The 21,183-nt window shown below is 39.7% G+C and overlaps 1 protein-coding gene across 1 annotated transcript; it reads right to left on the bottom strand.

Moving 5' to 3' along the window:
- Positions 1–4,531: 4,531 nt before the first annotated feature.
- On the bottom strand, positions 4,532–14,904 carry LOC149812383 (uncharacterized). Its single transcript, XM_089992854.1, has 8 exons — positions 14,667–14,904; positions 12,489–14,017; positions 10,233–11,604; positions 9,689–9,968; positions 8,138–8,245; positions 7,758–8,036; positions 6,257–6,400; positions 4,532–5,129 (listed from the first exon to the last, which is right to left on the bottom strand). Exons 2-8 carry the CDS (start codon positions 13,882–13,884, stop codon positions 4,941–4,943), a joined length of 3,768 nt encoding a protein of 1,255 aa, XP_089848980.1. The 5' UTR covers positions 13,885–14,017; positions 14,667–14,904; the 3' UTR covers positions 4,532–4,940.
- Between the last annotated feature and the right edge of the window lie 6,279 nt (positions 14,905–21,183).

Here is a 21,183-nt window from a genome sequence, read left to right as displayed (position 1 = left end):
TAGTCGTCCTATAAAACTTTCCCTTCAACCGCAATGGCATTCTACGATCGCACAACACTCCAGTTGCACTCTTCCATTTCATCCACCCAACCTTTATCCTATGATTTACATCTCCATCAATTTCTCCATACTTTTGAATGATAGATCCCAAATATTTGAAAGAATCATCCACCGGTATTTCGTGCTCACCAAGCTTCACTACACTCCCATCACTACTTCGTTGCTTACTAAATCGACATTCCATGTATTTTGTCTTACTCTTACTCAACTTAAAACCTCTTGCTTCCAATGTATGTCTCCATAATTCTAACTTAGCATTAACCCCAGCTCTAGACTCATGAATCAAAACAATATCATCAGCAAACAACATACACCACGGCATATTTTCTTGAATTGATCTCGTAAGCTCATCCATCACTATCGCAAATAGGAAAGGGCTTAAAGCAGATCCTTGATGTAACCCAACCGTTATCGGAAAATTGGTTGTCACCCCTCCACAAGTGCGGACATTGGTTACTACTCCTTCATACATATCTTTAATTATACTAATGTACTTGAGAGAAACACCTTTCTTCATCATTGTCCACCAGAGAACGTCCCTAGGTACTCTATCGTATGCCTTCTCTAAATCAATAAAAACCATATGCAAATCTTTGTTCCTCTCTCTATATCTTTCAATAAGTTGTCTAAGAAGATGTATAGCTTCCATAGTTGATCTTCCAGGCATAAAACCAAATTGATTCTCCGATATCATGACAACCTTCCTCAACCTAGACTCAATCACCCTCTCCCAAAGTTTCATAGTATGACTCATGAGTTTTATACCACGATAGTTTGTGCAATCTTGTATATCACCCTTATTCTTATATAGAGGCACCAAAGTACTCTTCCTTCACTCATTAGGCATCTTATTTGTCCGCCAAATCTTGTTAAAAAGATTTGTCAATCATTCTAAACCTTTCTCTCCCAAGCATTTCCAAGCCTCGATAGGTATACCATCTGGGCCAACTGCCCTTCTTGATTTCATTTTCTTCAAAGCCTCTGCAATTTCTTTCTTTTGAATCTTGCGCATGAAGTCATGATTCATCTCATGAAAAGGAATTGAAAAGTCTCCAAGATCCTGAGCATGACTTTCATTAAATAGCTTATCAAAATAATCTTTCAATCTCTCCTTAATCTCCTCATCTTTGACTAAAACCCTTTGCGTTTCATCTTTGATACATCTAACCATACCCAGATCCCTCGATTTCTTATCTCTCATCTTTGCAAGCCTATAAATATCCTTCTCACCCTCTTTGGTATCCAACTTGTCATAAACCTCCTTATATACCTTATCCCTCACGTTTCAAACTACTTTTTTAGCTTCCTTCTTTGCTATCATATACTTCTCCAAATTCTCATTATCACGATTTTTACTTAGATTTCTATAACACTCTCTTTTAACCTTAATAGCTAATTTGACATCCTCGTTCCACCACGATGTATCCTTACCTAGCGGTGCACCGCCTATAGACTCACCCAATACCTCCTTAGCCACCTTTCTCATGCCACCCATTATCTTATTTCACATAGATTCTCAATCCTCCTCGAGACACCAATCAACTTCCTTAACTACCCGCTCTACAAACATTCCTTGTTTAGCTTCTTTCAGTGCCCACCACTTAATTCTACGATCTATCATATGTCTATCCCTTTTGCGGTATTGTCTAATTCTAAGATCTAAAATTAAGACTCTATGTTGTGTAGCTACACTTTCTCCCGGTATAACCTTACAATCGATGCAACAACCCCTATCTCTCTTTCTAAGTAGGAAAAAATCTATCTGACTCGTATTAACCCCACTTTTAAATGTTACTAGGTGAGACTCCCTCTTCCTAAACCAAGTGTTTGCTAAGATCATATCATAGGACAAACAAAAATCTAAAATCCTTTCTCCACTTTCGTTTCTTTCTCTTATACCATAGCCTCCATGGATACTCTCAAATCCATCCCTACTAATGCCTACATGTCCATTAAGGTCACCGCCGATGAAAAGCCTTTCTCCATAAGGTATCCCCTGTACTACTCCATCTAAATCTTCCAAAAATTGACGCTTAATGGAATCATCTAAACCTACTTGAGGTGCATAAACACTAATAATATTAATAATATTCGTACCTAATACTAATTTAATAAGTAAAATCCTATCACCCTTCCTACGGACCTTAACTACATTATCTATAAACTCACGACTCATAACAATCCCTACTCCATTCCTATTCTTATTTATTCCTGTATACCAAATCTTATATCCCCAAGGTTCTATCACTTTTGCTTTCTCACCTACCCATTTGGTCTCTTGTAGACATAAAATATCAATCTTTCTCCTACACATAACATCTACTAACTCTACCAACTTACCAGTTAAAGATCCTATGTTCTAAGTGGCTAACCTAATTTTATGGTCTTGGACTAACTTTTTTACCCCCACCCGTCCAACAAAGTGAGGGAACCCTTGCCTATTTGACACCACACTCGGGCGCCGGTGTGACGCGTCACTTTCGGGCGACGACCTAGCAACCCTTGCCCATTTATCACTGCCTCCGGCCCTATAGATTACAACGCGTCGCTCAGTAGGGAACGCCCCAACAAAATTCTCATATTGGTTCATATTCATAGGGTATGACTAAGTTTTTATGCTGGCTGTCACAGGCCTACCGCAACCCTCCTCCTTTATCTGGGCTTGGGACCGACAGTGTATAACTAAACAGTTATACACAGGCGGAGTTATGCAGGCTTCCATAAAAACCCTTTATTTGAGAGGAGAAGGTGTGGACCCCACCCGCTCTTCCCGCTTGACCTTTGTTTCAACTTTCAACATAGGCAAAAAAGAGTCACTTTTTTATGTAGACATGAAAAAGTAAGAACTCAACAGAACTCAAAATCCATAAATCTGTTTGATGGGAAGACCAGTGTGCACCTATCAACGGTGCTCCGCCTGTCTGATGCAGGTTCAAAACCCAATGGTATAGTTGTATAACTGGTAGGGTCTGCCTAACCCCAGCTTGCCTTTCAGAGAAAAAAAGACCTGTGGTATGGCACACCCCATAAAATAACTTGGCATTTATTTCATTAATAGGAAGATAACCCCGATTATTTTATCAATAGAAGGCCATTTTATCTATTAGGCAGGTACCACGGGGGAAAACATGCGGTCTAATGCAAAAATGAAAATTTGAGCTGGTTTTGTAAATAGGTGATAAGTTGGGGAGCTATTTGCAATTTACTCTTAAGAATGAAAAAAGAAAAGAAAAGAAAAAGAAAAGAAAGCTGGTTCATCAGTAGGGGGCTGATAGTTTTTACACGTGATCATTCCCACTTGAAGCTCCCCCGAGTAATATAAAATTTTCGTGAAGTGGAAGTCAAAAGAGTGTCCTAGTATATCACGTGAAAAGGTCACTCCCCTGAATACATGGAAGCTATGTCAGATGGTGACGCATGAAACCTAAAAGGAAACACAGTAATTAGGGATGTAAACTGTTCGGATTTGGTTCGGGTGTAACCAATACCATAGTTTACTAATTGGACGTTGGCTAAATGGATTCTAATTCTAATTCATAATATGATGGTGAAAAGCTCATATCAGATCTGCCATTTACATGTAAACAGATTCAGATATCCATCAAATTGGGATATTTATCAGATTTGATAGAAAAAAAACAAAACCATATCAGGATTTAATTGTAATTAGATATCATTTTGGCTTACCAAATGTGACTAAACAAAATCCAATTTGATCGGATATTGGATAAAATCCTATTCATTGACATCCCTACACAGTGTTGGAATAAGCAATCGCCCTTATATGACATTGGCTTTTGGAACCACCGTGTGGGTGGATGGAAATTGAGGCATTTGCTTTTAGTCATATTTTTTAGTTGTTTAATGCGTTAAAATTCAACAGCAATGCACGTGCGCCGACGTGTGTATATATATATATATATATATATATATATATATATATATATATATATATAGAGAGAGAGAGAGAGAGAGAGAGAGAGAGAGAGAGATCTAAATTTGTTTATCTTAAACAATCCCGAATACTCGTAAAACACATGGTTGTCTGTGTTTCACTTAATCTAAACCTGCAAATGTGTGAATGGCTTGACTAATAACCATAATTTGAATTGAATCAATTTAACAAGAAACTTTGATTTTTGTTTCATCGAGTTTTGATGCAACATGACCGCTAATTTTCAACCTAAAAATGAAAAAAAAATTCTAATACATGTTTTCTACCAAGAAAGCAATAGAGAATGCACTTATAAGTTCAAACTAAGCACACCCAAAACTGTCATTTGAAGCTGTTTAGGACAGTTTAGGAGACAAGGTTGTTTATGAGAGAGAGAGGGAGAGAGAGAGGGGGGGCTTGGCACAAAGAAAAGAAGAAATTGCCTTGGCGCACAACTCTTGCCATTTCAAAATAATATAAAAAAACACAGAGATGCACACATACCACCAGCATCATCCACATCAAAAGGACCAGTGACATAGCAAGCAGCCAGAGCATCAGCTGTTATCCAAGCCTGGAGAAAAAAATAATGACAGCATATACACAAATAGTTTACCACAATACAAGAACCCAGGAACAATTGGTGCATGCAAAATTACAACCTAAATTACAAGTTAGGATACAACATTGTTCCCGCACTGAGATTCGATTCTGACACAGCCAGGCAGGCACACGTATGAATCATGCCTACTTCCAACAAGAGATGGGGCAGGTCATCTTCTAGTATACAATTCCCAGAGATCGTTGAACAGAGCTTGCATGCTTATATGTTTAGGATACTCATGCTCGTGCAAGAACCGAGTCCACTGGGGGCAGCATTAGGCACATGATCTGAAAAGCAGCATCTGATCCAGTACCCATGATCACCAAAGCAAACCCGAACGTGTCACGAAGAAATTGGTTCGTATGGAAATGACAGCCATGGGTGTGTAAGAGCTTCAGTTGCTGTGGGGCGCTTCTTTGGATTGATTTCAAGGAGGTGACCAATAAAGTCTATAAAACCATGATCCCCCATAGGCAACCGGTGTCGTAAAGAAGACTTCTTTGGAATCAAGTATTCTAATTTGTTGGTATCCTGAAAAGAAAGAAAAAATCTTGAATGATTTAGAGGACAAAAATTTGAGCGACACTGTTTGGCCTGAAAAACCAAGAACTTGATGAATATGGATAGGACGGTAGAGTACACTGTCCTGGACAGAAACAAGTTTGGCATGATTTGGGCCATAGCCTACTATTTGGTTTGAAAAATCTATAATATAGGTTGCAAAATGCACAATGAATCTGAAATTTGAATACAAATGCTCAGGCCATTTCTCATCTCTCACTCACGGTTTTGGAAGTGACTCTCTATCCCTCTCACAGTTTTGGATGAAGCTCTCTCTCCATTCACGATTTTGGAAGAAGCTTTATCTCTCTCCCTCTCACGGTTTTCAAAGAGTCTCTCTCTCTAATGTGGATCCGTCAAGGGGACAATCTATGATCCAAGATTCAAATGGATCCTCATGCGTGGAAGCTAAACTGGGTAATTTGGAAACTGATAGTTTTCAATGCAGGGGCGTTTGGACCCTATTGCGCTCCAAATTGAAGAACAATGTCAAAGCAGATTCTATAGATAACAGATTTTTCTTTCCAATGAATCTGAAAACTCGCAAATCTGATCATTGGCTGAGATACGGACCAGACACCAGACCAATGGATTGGTGTTCACGGTTGGGTCTGTTATAACTGTTATAGATTCTGTCAATGACCCGAATAAGAAAGTTGTAGAAAATTTAGTTTTAAAACTAAGAAAACTGAAATCACTCAAATTGAACATCGTATGAATCCGATACAATCTGAGCAAGACGGCGGAGGACAGATACAGTCATGAATAGTCACCCATGGGACTTTTCGTCTGTTCCAAGCTATTTAATTTAATACATTTGAAGAATATTTCTGAAGGGATGCAATTCATCTTCTGAGAAGTAAAAAATACGATTCACTGATTTACCATTCATAAAAAAGGGTTACTGATTTTCTTGTCAAAATTTCTTGAAACTCGGAGTTTTGCAAGTTTTCTTGATATTAAGACCCCTCAATGTTTTAAGGGAATTGAAAACCCAAAAATCAAACCAACAAGAAGCTGTACAGCATTATTTATATCATCATCATTCTCATGAATAGAAGAACTGCATCCAACTGAGGTGAAATTCAAAGAAGTACCTGATTGCGCTCATACAGCATGTGGTTTTTTGTAAAATATTTGTATGTATCGCGTCCCTTAGCAAGCATGCCTTGGTCAATTGGCCCAATTATACCAATGACTCGAGCAAGTAGTGTTGCTGGCGAGTCATTTTGAAATAGCACCTGCAGCAATGGAAAACATTTGTCATTCAGCAGGCATCGGAGTACCCATGCGGTCCATCATGAAGAAGACGACCGTTAACCTACACTCCACAGCTGATATAACTCCAACATCTAGACCAAATCAGTGGTTATTCTGGATAACAGTCCATCAAGAGCTGCCCATAATGATCATTACAAGCTACACCACAGCACAACTATCTATGCATGTTAAAAACAATTCCATATTTCCCAAATTAACCATGATGTTTGCATCTGGGATATCAACCAACCCTCATAAAATAAATGAAAACAAGCAGGTCAATGTAATATTTGGAAGTCATGAAAATGTGATTTTTAATCATGACTTCCAATAGAGGATAAATCAGTGTAACGAGTTCGGTCATTTTTTCACCATAAGCATCTTATACTATGACACATAAGAGGAGAAAAAATTATAGGAAATTCATCTTGGTATCACTGATGATACACAATACAAAACCACCCATTTAGATTTTAGACCCATCCAACAACATTACCCATTTCTATGAAGATAACCAACCATCTTGAAAACTGACAAGCACCCCACTAATTGATATGATAACACAGTCATCTCAAAGTACACATTACACAAGCAAGTCACATATTTCCACCATATACACCAAAAGTGAAACTGTATCCAAGTCCACACTCACCTATCATCAAGGACCGCCCCAGGATTTTTCCAACAATTTGAACTTATGAACACAGTGCAAGTATCTGAGCTAACCCCCACTGTTCTGGCTAAATTAGCAAGTCAAGCATCCAAATGCAAAGCCAAACACTAAACCATTGATTGAAACCGTTGATCTTCAAAATGATAAATTATACCAAATAATGCACTAAAAGTCATTTGTATTTGTGCCTGATATTGTTCTTGGAGGGATTTTCCCAACAATTCTTATAGTGGCTTTCCCCATAATTAGTGTATGGCTTTCTGAATTTTACTGCTAGAGAGTCCGATTCCACAGGCATCAGTTTATTACTTAACATGGGATAAAGTAATAACAATTTGCAAATTGGCTTTTTTTCTTGTTCTTTTGGTATTTGTTACAAAGCTTCCCAACACAGCCTTGCCTAGTCTATGGAGAAACCTAGGGGAAACCCAGTTCCCAGGCTCAACAAACACTTTTCACTGCACAGGTGGTCATCAATATCCAGTCAAACAAGGGAGTCCGAATAGAGCATTGTGCAGATGGAAAATAGAGATCGAAACCAGATGAGCAGGAATAAAATACCACCAGGGTACCATAAGAAGACAAAATTGAGGTTATCGTATGTAGAAATAATATTAAAGCAAACAAAGAAATAAATGATAAAGGGTAAAGCATAGCCAACTTACATTTCCAGTGCAAAGTTCTGTCAAGATACAACCAAGAGACCAAATATCAATTTTCTTGTCATAGGGAAGGCCCAAAATAACCTCTGGTGCACGATAAGACCGAGACTGAACATAGGAGCACAGATGATCTGTTTCAAAGCAACTACTGCCAAGGTCAATGACCTTAACTTCACATCTACTATAGCTCTTCACTAGAATGTTTTCTGGCTTCAGATCACAATGGATAAGACCAAGACCATGCAAGAACTGAAGAGCCTCCAAACACTGTATAGTAATAGACTGCAAGCCGAATCCTAGAATTAGATGAAAAAGGAACTTCAAAGGCAAAATAGTCAACTGAGGGATCCATTGTCCATCTAACAAGCTTCCAGTAAATATACCTGCAATCTAGGCATCGTAAAGTACACCTCTCCTCCAGATTCTCTGTTGAATTTGTGAAATTCATACAAGTTTGCTTTGAGAAGTTCACAAACAATTAGCAAATGCTCCTGTTCAACCAGGGAAAAAAAGGATCAGAGAACCTCGATGGAAGATTTCTGAAAATCCTTTTTATTTTTATTTTTGAAGAATCATCTAATTCATAGCATTTGACATGATTCATCAGAAAAACAACAATCATTACATGCCAAGATGTCATCTTGCTGATATGTATGTTCTACATGTGTAAAGCTGTAATGCAGAAACATATCTCATGCTCAACAGAATGTGTCACATTTTCTTAAAAAAAAGAGTTCAACACGGATGCTAAAAGAAAATTGCCACATCCATGTCAGAGATTGCCAAAGACCTGAAACAATCAAGCAAATAGCCACTAATGTGAATAGGCAATAACCATAATGACTCAACAAAGGAGGGGCATAGGTTCGACAAAAGTAGAGAACAATATTACCCAGGTTTATCTCAGCCACCAAAAGTTGAATGCCACTACCAACAAGAACAATCCACAAAACAGAAATACATGGTAACCATGGTTACAAAAATTTCATCCTGCTTGCCAGTGGGAAACATATGTATAGAAGCAGAAGGAAAGCTTCCTATTAAACTTTGTGTACATGACACTATTTAGGAGGGCATAGTTGTCACTTTGTCCATGAACGGACTAGGCAGCCATTGTTAACAGTATAGGCACTACTTTGTCATCCAAAAGCACTATATAACAACCATTCCATAATATGGGATTTTATTTCAAGAAATGTGCTGTAGCAGCAGAAGGAGCAAATAATGTAATCCAGAATACAGTAACATTCACCCTGATTATCACAAAGATGATTATTACTATTTTAAAGGCATTATCACTAAGATGATTATGATTCGCACTCCAGAATCATTCATCTAATGAATTCACAAAATGAAAGATCCAATGCAAGACGCATAAGCAGAAAATGTTGGGTGAAAATGCATTCTGCATATGCGGGCAAAGCCAAGGTCCGCTCCTTGTTCTTGCAGGATTATGTTGGTCTAGGAGGGAAAAGGCTAGAAGTAGGTCGAATGATTTTCATAAATGACAGGGACATGAAATCTTATACACTAATCTGTGCAGGAATAGTTGGCTAAAGATCAGAATCGCCAAGATAGGCCAACAAAACATGAATACCATAAAAATAAAAAAGGAGGTGTAGGCAGCATATGCTACTGATAAAAGAACGTTGGTTATACTGTATACAAGATTGGACAAAACATGAAAAAAGAAAGAAAAAGTAGAAAGGTGTATCGTGAATCAGGTTCTACATATAAAGATATTAGAGGAGCAAGCAGACACCATGAAACCAACCTACAAATATATAGCCTACAATTTAAATCTATCTACAAGTGGCACTACTTCAAAGCAACTGGAAGTAAATTGAAATTTAACTCACTAAGACACCTGCATATGAAGTTTCATTTAAGTTTATAAACCATATAAGCTGTGACAAAGAATGAATTATACTCACGCGGTAGTAGAAGTAATCATAGAGACGAAGAATGTGATACTTGTCAGCAGGATCATGCTTGTTCACAAATTTAAGAAGCTTTATTTCATCAAGACTCTGGTCGAAAAAATCTTTATTGTTCTTGATGATTTTGACGCAGACATCCATCCCAGTGTGCAGATCGTGTGCTTGAATAGCTTTGCTGAATGCAGCAGAGCCTAAATACTCGGTAACATGATAACGTCCAGCAATCACCGAGTTTAGGACAACATGGAAATTTTTGTCTTCCTCAAACCCCGTCCTAACCATCAAGATAACAAAAAAAAAATACACTAGACTTCAAGACAATTGCCAAAGTAGCTAAAACAAGAGCACTAAACTGGATCAGGGGGTACTTTTTTCATAAAGATAGCAACCCAAACTGTACATGCATTCCAGCAGGAAAGAGTCACTGTACTTGCTGGATCTACTTGGTATAACAATTACCAAAGTTCATGAACACAAAAATATCAACTAACTAACCAGAAAATCATCCAAAACACCAAAATCAAGGCACAGAGCTCACCTATTTTTTCTATGGACAATCTTGAGGTTGAAGGTTTCAAATTCCTCCTCCTGAGCTTTTATTTGTCGTACTTGCTCTTGTACAGCAGCTGCTTCTTCATCCTCCAGGGTGGTTGCTGCATCTTCTTCCCTAGTATCGCTTACTTTCTCATCTTGCACATTGTTCATATGCTCTCTCTCTGCAATACCATAATCTGAATTTGAAACTGCTGATGATATAGATTGTGCTGATCTTCTTGTGTTACTGATATCTTTATCTCTTGCACTCTTAAGAGGTGATGATTCACTGCTTTTTCTCCTCCATGGAATCAGCATGTCATCTGCTTCAATCAGCCCATTACCACAGTCATCAGTGTCGTCATCACCAGTTATCCCATCACCATTTTTTGACCAAAAAACCTTGTCAGATTCTGACTTAATCACTTTCTCAGTACCCAAAGGAGATGGAAAAGAAAACCCACCATCATTATAGCCCATTCCAAGAGCACAACCATCATTTTCAGGTCCAACAATGCCTTTATTTGAAACAGGTTTAGATACCCTTTTCTTGTCCATGCCTAGCCTCTCATGTGACCTTTTAATTTTTCCCTTATGTGCCTGTTTGGATCCACAAACATTTGTGTCCTGATCAGGGAAATATTCCAAGTCCCCTTCGCTACTCTCTCCAACCAAACTTTCCCGCACTTCACTGCCAAAGTCAGCCACATCACTGTTAATCCCTATACCTATTGATCTGACCGAATCATGTTGGTCCTCATCAATGCACGGATCCTCATGTCGAGGGTGTCCATGCTCGCTTAAACCTCTCCCACTGCCAAGCATAATAAGTTCACTCGTTTGAGTAACAAATCCCTGCCAAACAGGTTCTGCACGCATCAGGTTTAGCTCTTCCTCATCCATCAACTGCCCATCATACTGAGCAATCAGATCATTTTCATCAGTTCTTCCATACATTTCAGTCATAGATACTATTGGGTCTTCAGAAACAGCAACCTGCTCAATGTTCTTGGCCTGAATATACTGCTCCCCAGAGAAGTAAGAGTCCTCTTCTGCAAAAGACTGATCATCATCATCTTTTGCTGGAACTCTTTCCTGCTGATCAGGGGCATCATTGTGCCCAGTCCCCTTCTCATTATCGCTTGGATAATCTATTTCATGGGCCAGAAACCAAGACTCATCTTCGATGGGCTGTCTCATGTATCCAACATCATCATCATCTTCATATTCATCTGAATCCCAGTACTCATTCAGATAGTCAACAGACTCACTCAATCCATCACCAGCAGCAGCAAACATAGAAACAAAATCAGAAGCATCCTCAGCAATTCCCTGACTTACCGACAACCAACTACTTCCAGCTGTCTTCCTTCCACCTGTTTGATTAAAAAAACCATCAGTGCCTGACAGAAATTAAAAACAACTAATACAAAATGACAGAGTTCAAGAACATGCATTTCAATAAACAACTAATACAAAATGACAGAGTTCAAGAACATGCATTTCAAATAAATAACTGTCAAGTATAGAGCAATATGGAATGATAATCATATTATCACATAAGGATAATTAAAGGCTTTCAATTTACTAAGATTAATTTGAGTAACCACCAAATTCCTAGCTACTTCATTCAATGCAACAAACAAAGCCATCAGTAAGCAAATATAAATCATGAAAGTGGAAGTATTATTTGCAGTAAAATCTAACAGCTGTCACATCACTTGCTAGCTACTCACCATGATTGAACTTACGTTTCTAATTAGCAACATGGTTCAACAAACTCATGAAAGATTGAAAGAAGCAACTCAAAATTAGGAACCACTTTTTGCAAAAAATTGGACCATTCAAATGTCATGTAGATGTGACATTTGGCTGCTGAATAATGTGTCAATGTCAAGCCGCATTATTAAAAATGTTAGGACGTTCCATTTACAAGTGATGTATGTTCAAAACAAAGGTATGGGAGGCAGAATATAATATGTGGATGTGTCTACCAGTTAGAGGTTTAATTTTGGAGGGAAAAGAAAGAAAAGATGATTTAGGAAAGAGGTTGATGCTCAATCATGTTTTGGCAGCAGCCAACAAACAGCTACATACATATTACAGGCTAAGCAGTTTCAATTATGCTGGCTTTTCCACAATGAAAATTTCAAACATGTTTGACAAAGAGATCCAACAAACAAAAGGAAGACAACATAAGTTAGGCAAAATAACCCTAAACTAATAGGCACAAGAAGATATAATTAGTTACTGAAAGAACCTGAAGAATTGATGTCTTGCCCAACAGGAACATCCAGAAAGGATCCTATTGAGAAGGTGTTGTCCATGTTTGAAGGTTTTGGTCCTAGTCCATAGCGGTCCACCTCATCCTCCCAATGAATGTTCGCAGACTTCTCTTCCGACTTTAGCTTGACGGGTGGCAACCTTGGCAGCTCTTCTTTGTGACTTTCATTGTTGATAGACGCACCCAGGTTTCGAAAACTTGTCTGTTCGAAACTGGCTTTAGACATGCTTATAAAGGAAGATTGAGCGGCATGTGTTTTGTTTGAAGCCAAAAAATCTGCTCCACCGACGTCTTGTTTCCCTTCTTTGCAACTACCATCAGAACGTCCAGAAGTTGAACCAATAACGTTTCTATATTCAGATGATGTTTCAGCTGTGAGGAATGGGAAAATCGTCTTAATGGAACATTCTTTCCATGTCTCAAGAGAAGGATGAGAAGTTCCAGAACTTTTTGACCACGTATATTCTGGTAGTTGATTTTTAAAATGGAGACCACCATGCTTGCTCCCATCTGAGGATGACATTTCGAAAGGAACTGTATCCAAGGCTTTACGTGTTTTATCAACTTCATTATGTTCCCTAACTAGGGGTTTCTGGTGCTTTCCTTCAACTGCATTACTGGTACAACCAGGCCATGATGGTATTGCTTCCAATGTATCAGCCTCCCCAGCACCATCTTTTGAGCCAAGAGATCTAGATTGGCTCAGCGGGCTGTTGCTATTCTGAGACCATCCAAAGCTATCTCCAGCAGTCTTTGTGCTTTTCACAGAATTACTTTTACTCAAACTATAAACAGTATGACGCTTTGGATGCCCAGATATTTGAAGATCTGAAAAGTTCTCCACAGTGGTGGCAGAATCTTTCGACTTTGTGTCAGCTTCCATGCTAAAAATCCACGGGTAAAGATCTGCAGATTGGCCCGGCATGTTGAAGCTTTGCAGGTTTGATGGCCCTTGCTGGAAATCAAAGTTCTTCTCACGTGTCCCTGCAGATTCATCAACTGTGCGTCTCTCAGGCATGTTGATGCCCTTGTCCGCAGTGGCAGAACCGTTCTTCCACTTCCTCTCGGAACCATTTCTGATACTCCCACACTCAACCTCCTTAACTATAAGTTCCGCAGACGAGTCGCTGCCTCGGAGGTTGCCGGGGTTCGCAGGCTTTCCTAATCTGCTAGACTCAAGAGCATATTCGCCTCTATCTGCAACACCATCATCTTTCCCTTCATTCGAGTTTTCCAAATCTTCGGCAAGAGGATGCGTAAGCACACCGTTTGATTCCTGACGACCAACGAGCTCCCCCCTCAGGGCAGCCTCAGCCCTTGTAAACCGATGCCTTCTCAGGTAATCCAATATGACATCGACCGTGTCTCCCATTGTTCAACTGCCACCAAACACTCCGTAACCAAGCTCACAATGACGAACTTCGGATCGCCGAAAACGATTCGAACAGTTCATAGTTTTCTCTCAATCTAGCATCCAAACTAGTCGACCTCTACGCCGAACATTCCTAGGAGACAATGAAGCCAAAAGTATGCCATCTTTAGGCAAGAAAAAATAAAACACCCTTCAAAGATCTACAAGTAACGTTAGGAAAGAAAACTCCGAAAATCCATTCAAAAAAGGGATGATCCCCATCATGTCATACTAATTTCACCATAAATCATCAGATTCACACTAAAAACAAATGCTCCTTGACGCATAAGATATTCTTTACCGTTTCTTCTCCAATTTATACGAAAAAATGACACAAATAAAGAAAATGAATGAGAAAAGAACGAGAATATCCCCAACAAGCCTCCCCCCCACCCCCGGCAAAAAAAAAAACGAAAACCATAACCAAATCCCTTCCGCAACAGGAACCCTAACCAAAAGCCAAAATCCCCCAAAACCAACGCCACGGACACAACACCAAGGCCAAATCTTCAACAAATGGTCGAGATCGGCAGCCCCAACCTCAAAACCCCAACAAGAACCAAAAACGAACGAAAAAAAGAAAAGAAAAAGAGAACCACCAAAATATGCATTGACGAAACCCCAAAATCCCCTCAAATAAAATTTTTTTAAAAGCAATAACAAAAAAAACTGAATCAGAAAATAAGAGAAACGAAAGGGAAAAAGAGCCAAGAACAAGAGGAAGAACAAATCGATGGGCTTACAGATCAGAACAAGAACGCCCATCAGAACGACGAAGAACGAGCGAGGGAATCCCACAGCAACGGCTAGCGGAGGCGACGACGCATTTGGTGGCCCTTCTCTGCACCAGAAAAATAATGGCGCAGATGCCACAACACAACCATGGCGTCCTTGGTTCTCCCCTCCCCTGGGCAACGACCTTTTTACCCTTATGCCCTCTATCTCCTTACATAATACCGATAGCCCTCCACGGCTCGTCACGAGAGGAGACGGCGGGTTTCTGTTCGCACGAGAGGGGAACGGGCTGAAAGCAACCGTTCTGGAGGCCTTTGGGGGTATATGTGTTTATATCGGGGTTTTTTCGGTATTTGAGTACGATCCGCCACGTTGGTAAGGCCTCGGGCTCTCGTTGGATGCTAGTATCCTATCTGGATCTTTTCCATAAATGTCCAAATGAAATCTCATTATGACTAATTTATCCTTAATACTGTGGTTTTCAAATTCGGCAATGACGTTTTGACCGTTTGGCGCATAGGTTATTTGGGTTCGGTCCCCAGTCTCACCTGATCCGGTTCAAATTATTCAACGCTGTGTTCAAGTACTTGATTAGTTGATACGAATACAAAGCGATTTAAAAAATTTCTTATAATCAATGAGATAATATTATGAAGGACTAAACAACAAGCTAGGTGCGACACTTATATTAGGGATGCAAATGGGTTAGATCCATGACGGAGGTTTCGTAATTTGTTGCTGTTCTAACCAGATTTGGATCTGACTCTCTCATGTATTTAGTTGTTTGAAACCTGATCCATTTCTCATCACTACTGGATACTAGGGGTACAAACGGGTCAGATTCGGGCTGGGTCCTGCCAGATTCAAATTCGAATCTGAAATGCAAGTAGTAGGTTTGAATCTGGATCCAGATCTGAATCAGATCCAAGAATCCAGATATGAATCAGATTCGAAAAGGTTAGATTGAATCCAAATTCAAAATCCATGTGGTAAGACTGGATCCAGAAAAAAGGGAGGATAAAACACATTATTTACATGTAAAAAATGCATTCGTGTGGGTTTCTTATTCGGATCAATCCCAAATCTGAATTAAAATGCTGATCCGAATCGAAAAGTGATTAGATTGAATAGACCTGAATATATATTTGGATTTTACTTAAAGAATTCATATCCAAATTAAAAACAATTCAGATTAGAATCGGATATCAACCATATATGGATGCCACCATAGTGACAAACATTTTTATCAGCAATTTCTCGTTTTCCAAAAACTCACTAGAAATTGAAAAAAACATATAATTCTTGCATTTTTTTTGGCAAAATCTTGGCAATAAAAAATTTAATTAAAAAATATAAAAACAATTTTTATAAGAAAATATTAATAAAAATTATTTTAAAATAAAAATACATGGTTTTTTTGTGATAAATAACCGCTTAAAACGTAAATATCACATTTAAATCGTGATATTTATGTTTTTTCATAAATCTCATGATATTTTGTAAATCTCACAAGAAATTGCGGTTTTAAACTTTCAGGCAATTTCTTGCGATATTATAGCGATATTTTTATAAATCTCACGATATTTGTCACACTGGATGCCGCATGGGCGTTATGAAAATAAGGCAGGGGGATGCATATTTATCAAATATTTAAATATAGCAATATATATTTTAATATAATATATGATAATATATTCTTTGATGGTACAGTACCAAAAACATATTAGACATATGAAAATGTGTCATAGCATTTCACATGGCGCATCTGTGTGTCGTGTCCCATAAACGTGACCATGCTCGTGGCCCACCTTTTTTTTATGGGCAAGCTGGGGACACCCACCAGTCACACAACATATCATTGGGTTTTGAACTTGCAACCTCACAACACAAGGTGACTGCACTAACATCACCTAGTCTCGAGTAGGGTTGAGAAACAAGCTGAGTTGCTCGTGACTCAACTCCTGTTCAGCTCCTCAAGACTTTGTTTGAACTCGTAAAATAAGCTCGACAAGTCGAGGATGAAGAATAGGTACTCGGCTTGGCTCTCGCTATAGGTATTAAAACATATATTTTACGCAGTGGCGGAGCCAGGGGTGGCATGGGTGGGCGGTCGCCCACCCCAGAATTAGAAACCGAGTCGAAATATGATACGACTCGGGTCTTCTTCTTCATTCCCCACGATTTGGAGGTTGCATTCTTTCCTTGCGAATGCTTGTCGAAGAAGATCAGAGCAGGGTCGTGCAGGAGTGGAGATCACGCCTCCCTGCGATATAGAGTACCCTATGGCACCCAGACGCAGGAGATGGTGGACATGAGATGGAGCCAGCTGAGGGAGTTGCTCTGCCTCGATGCTGTGGCGGGGACCGTCCCCTCCGAGAGAGAGTTGAGGAGGCACCTCAGTTGGAAGACCTTTGGCTTGTTGCTGGATCACCACCGAGAGGGAGGTGGCTCAACTACCGAAACAGGCTTTTGATCTCGATGTATGATCTTCACCACCATGGAAGCTTCGTGCCACTGCACCAACGACAGAGGTCGATGATCACCACCCGAAGTCTGCCCACCCAACAAAAAACTTCTGGCTCCGCCACTGATTTTACGTGTACTTTTTTGTAATCTTATTTATTCCAACTCTAAACCAATGTATTTTTTCTATAAACAAGCCAACTCCAACTTGGCTCATTTAACTCGAGCTCATTATGAACTGGAACTCTGACATGACTCACCACAAGAATGAGTTAAGCTCGGCTGGTTCATCTCGTTTACCAGTCCTACCCTCAAGGTGAATTTAACTGAACTTCTAGAAGCATAAACATTAAAATATGTACCAGCTATAAATAAAGAAAGAAGATGTATATATTACCACTCATTTCCAGGCCTCTCAAGGCCAATTTAATTGAACTTCTAGAAGCATGAACAGTAAAATATGTACCAGCTATAAATAAGATGTATATATTACCACTCATTTCCACACTACAAGAAAAATGTTAATTAGCGACGGAAATTTGCGACGGATTTTTTCCGTCGGAAATTAGCGACAGATTAGCTAGAGAAAACTTTCTTAATGAATCCGTCGCTAAGTAGCGACGGATTAGCGATGAAAGTTGTTTCATCGCTAATCAGTCGCTAATTAGCGACGAATTAACGACAACAATTATTTCGTCGCTAATTCTCAATACAAGAAAAACATTTTAGCGAGGGATTTAGCGAGGGATTTTTTCCGTCGCTAATTAGCGACGGATTAGCGAGGGAATTTTTTCGTCGCTAATCCGTCGCTAATTTTCGATTTAAACCGAGCGCGAAATTTTCCCTCTCTCCCTGTTTGAAATTTAAATCGACCGCGCTTGATTTAAACCGAGCGACGTCGGAGAGCTTATTGGAGAGCATGTACATGAGAGTGGAGGACGGTGACGCCGGAGGACAGTCGGCGATCACTGGAGGACGTCAGCGCCGGTTCACGGAGGACGACAACGCCGATTCACGGAGGACGGCGACGCCGGAGGACAGCGACGCCGGCGCGACGGATTAGCGATGAAAGTTGTTTCATCGCTAATCAGTCGCTAATTAGCGACGAATTAACGACAACAATTATTTCGTCGCTAATTCTCAATACAAGAAAAACATTTTAGCGAGGGATTTAGCGAGGGATTTTTTCCGTCGCTAATTAGCGACGGATTAGCGAGGGAATTTTTTCGTCGCTAATCCGTCGCTAATTTTCGATTTAAACCGAGCGCGAAATTTTCCCTCTCTCCCTGTTTGAAATTTAAATCGACCGCGCTTGATTTAAACCGAGCGACGTCGGAGAGCTTATTGGAGAGCATGTACATGAGAGTGGAGGACGGTGACGCCGGAGGACAGTCGGCGATCACTGGAGGACGTCAGCGCCGGTTCACGGAGGACGACAACGCCGATTCACGGAGGACGGCGACGCCAGAGGACAGCGACGCCGGAGAACGGTCGGCAATCGCTGGATGATGTCGGCGCCGGTTCACGGAGGACAACAACGTCGGTTCACGGAGGACGGTGACGGCGAAGGACGGTCGGCGATCGCTGGAGGACGTCGGCGCCGGTTCACGGAGGACGATGACGCCGGTCCACGGAGGATGACGGCGACGCCGGTTCACGGAAGATGACGGTGCCAGTTCATGGAGGACGGCGACGCCGGAGAGCACCGGTTCATGGAGGACGGCGACGCCGGTTCGCGATGAGGCAGAGCGATCGTTATGTGCATGCAATGCCTGTCGGGTGCGGTATAAGTCCGGCTTAGTGCTGCCGGAATACCGCCCGACAAGGATCAATTTTTTTTTATTTTTTTTTTAAATTTAGCGACAGATTAGCGACGGATAATGTCCGTCGCTAATCTGTCGCAAATTAGCGACGGAATTAACGACAGATAATTTTTTCCGCTAATTAGCGAGCAAAAATTCGCGATGGCCTCTATCCATCGCTAATCCGTCGCTAAGCCGTCGCTAAACAGTTTAGCGACGGCTTAGTGACGGATTAGCGATGGATAGAGGCCGTCGCTAATCCACGGTTTTCTTGTAGTGCCAGGCCTCATTGTACTTGAGTTAAATCACAACCTAGTCGCATCTCTTGTTCTTGGGATTTCTTGGCATGGGAAAATATTATGATAATTTAAACTTTACAAGGGTTTTTGAACAATGTAAGGAAATTTTAGCTACATTTATTGCTAAAAATATAAGAAAATAATTAAAAAAATACAAAAATTTTAAAATATAAATATCACAATAATATCACGATGTATTTGAAAGAGGCAAGATTTTAAACACCTTGTAAATATAACAAAATAACATCGTGAGATTTTCAAAATCTTAGCAATATTTGCGACTATGGTTTACATTACGTCCGATGCTATTAGACCTGGACCGTGGATCGAGATTCGTACAATGGGCATAAATAGACTTACTTCAGCACCCGACCCGCTAGTAGGCCCAAAGAATTCCACTGCTGCAGATGAGAAGAATAAGTTTGACATTAAATATAACACAAAAATTAAGGGATACCACGCAGCTTGAACAGTCAACTTAATAAAGCAAGTGTAAATGTGTCTGGTCAATATGGGTATCGGGTCAAGATCCGATTTGAATATCTCTACATAGGCATCATCTGGATCATTCCAGCCCAATTAGACATTGGCTTGGACCAATTCAGATAAAGCTTGTGGATTTAAGACTGGATCCTGGTCAGACATACAAATTATTACCAAAATGATCCGATCTAGTGAGCATTGGTGCAAATGGGTCAGGTTTGGCTAGATGACCAATGCGAATAGCAACTTATTTCTGAATATGGATCCTTAGATAAGGTCCAAATATGTATTTGTTACCAAGATTTGCTTAATCAGAATACTGTGGGGCACGGATTGGATTGAGGAAAATGCTTTATGTCCGACCTATGTTTGGATTCTAATAAAATCCTATCTACTTGAACTTTTTACGTGTAAAAAATGTCCAAACTTTTTTTTTTCAAAATCCAATATCGCCATATGCATTTTGGATTTGGTTTCAAACCTAATCCGTTAGATCTCATCAGGATGAATAATATGATCTAGATTCATTGCATACAATACAAATTCAAATATTGATTAACCTCGATCCATTCCATATCTGATCCATTTGCATCTCTAGAAAGTCCGGATCCACTATTTTCTGATTAGACTTTGGTCTTATTGGGGTTCACGACCATACCCAAGTGACAGCTTGCACAATGGTTGACCATATGGGTATGATCCCTTAAGTGTCAACTTACTATAAAAGTTCAGATCAGACACACACAGCGAGAGAGAAAGAGGCTGGGTCCCAAGCAAATATCCCAAGCTTGAATTGCAGGCCAAAGTGTATATATATAGACACTGAAATATGAGAACTAAAATTATGGGCATTTCTGACACTTTTTTTACAAATCCAACCATGTGGATGTTCTTGGCATGGTGAATTTGTTAAGAACCAACCATTGGATAATCTATTTTCGATAAAAAATAATAATTTTTGAATGCTTGAATATTTACGAAGATTATGAGGTATTGATTTTTAAGCCTTAAAAAAACCCGATTTATGCATTAAAATCAGATGATTCAATGTTAAAAAAGTTTTAAAATATTAAATCTTGGTGATTTTGTTTACTATCAAAAGTGCTTTGAAAAAGTTTAGTCCCATATCTAAGAGAGAAAAGTTTTTTAAGAAGTTTAAATAGAGAGTTTGTTATCTTTTCTTTATTTTGGTAAGCCTTGAGTCTTTAGGTGGTGTGCAACAACGGATGCACCGTTCGCGTAAACATGTACGTGTCTGTGCGCCAAGTGCGCTTGAGGTGCAATGTGGCATTTTGATGGTGCATTTTGCACTTCGCACGCTCGCAGCGGTGCCAGGTGCAAATGTCCGTTTTAAATTTTTGGTTTTGAGATATCTGGTCGTTTGAAAGGTTTTAATAGCATTTACATTGAGTTTATGGCGCTTTGTGGTTGTTGGACGGTTTTGAAGGCCTTGATTGACAGTCAAAGTTGGGTGACCG

This window comes from Nuphar pumila, chromosome 17, assembly GCF_984573655.1.
Source record: "Nuphar pumila chromosome 17, dmNupPumi1.hap1.1, whole genome shotgun sequence".
NCBI classification, from domain to species: domain Eukaryota; kingdom Viridiplantae; phylum Streptophyta; class Magnoliopsida; order Nymphaeales; family Nymphaeaceae; genus Nuphar; species Nuphar pumila.
Note: the sequence above shows the minus strand (reverse complement) of the source record. Positions and strands in the feature narration are given on the sequence as shown.

Bases quoted from the DNA above. Each gene is read 5' to 3' on its own strand.
- LOC149812383 (XM_089992854.1), bottom strand. From the start codon at position 13,884: ATGGGAGACACGGTCGATGTCATATTGGATTACCTGAGAAGGCATCGG. The intron at 9,969-10,232 runs GTGAGCTCTGTG...CTTGATGGTTAG, and splicing joins ATTGTCCATAGAAAAAATAG to GACGGGGTTTGAGGAAGACA. The intron at 8,037-8,137 runs GTATATTTACTG...TTCGGCTTGCAG, and splicing joins TTACGATGCCTAGATTGCAG to TCTATTACTATACAGTGTTT.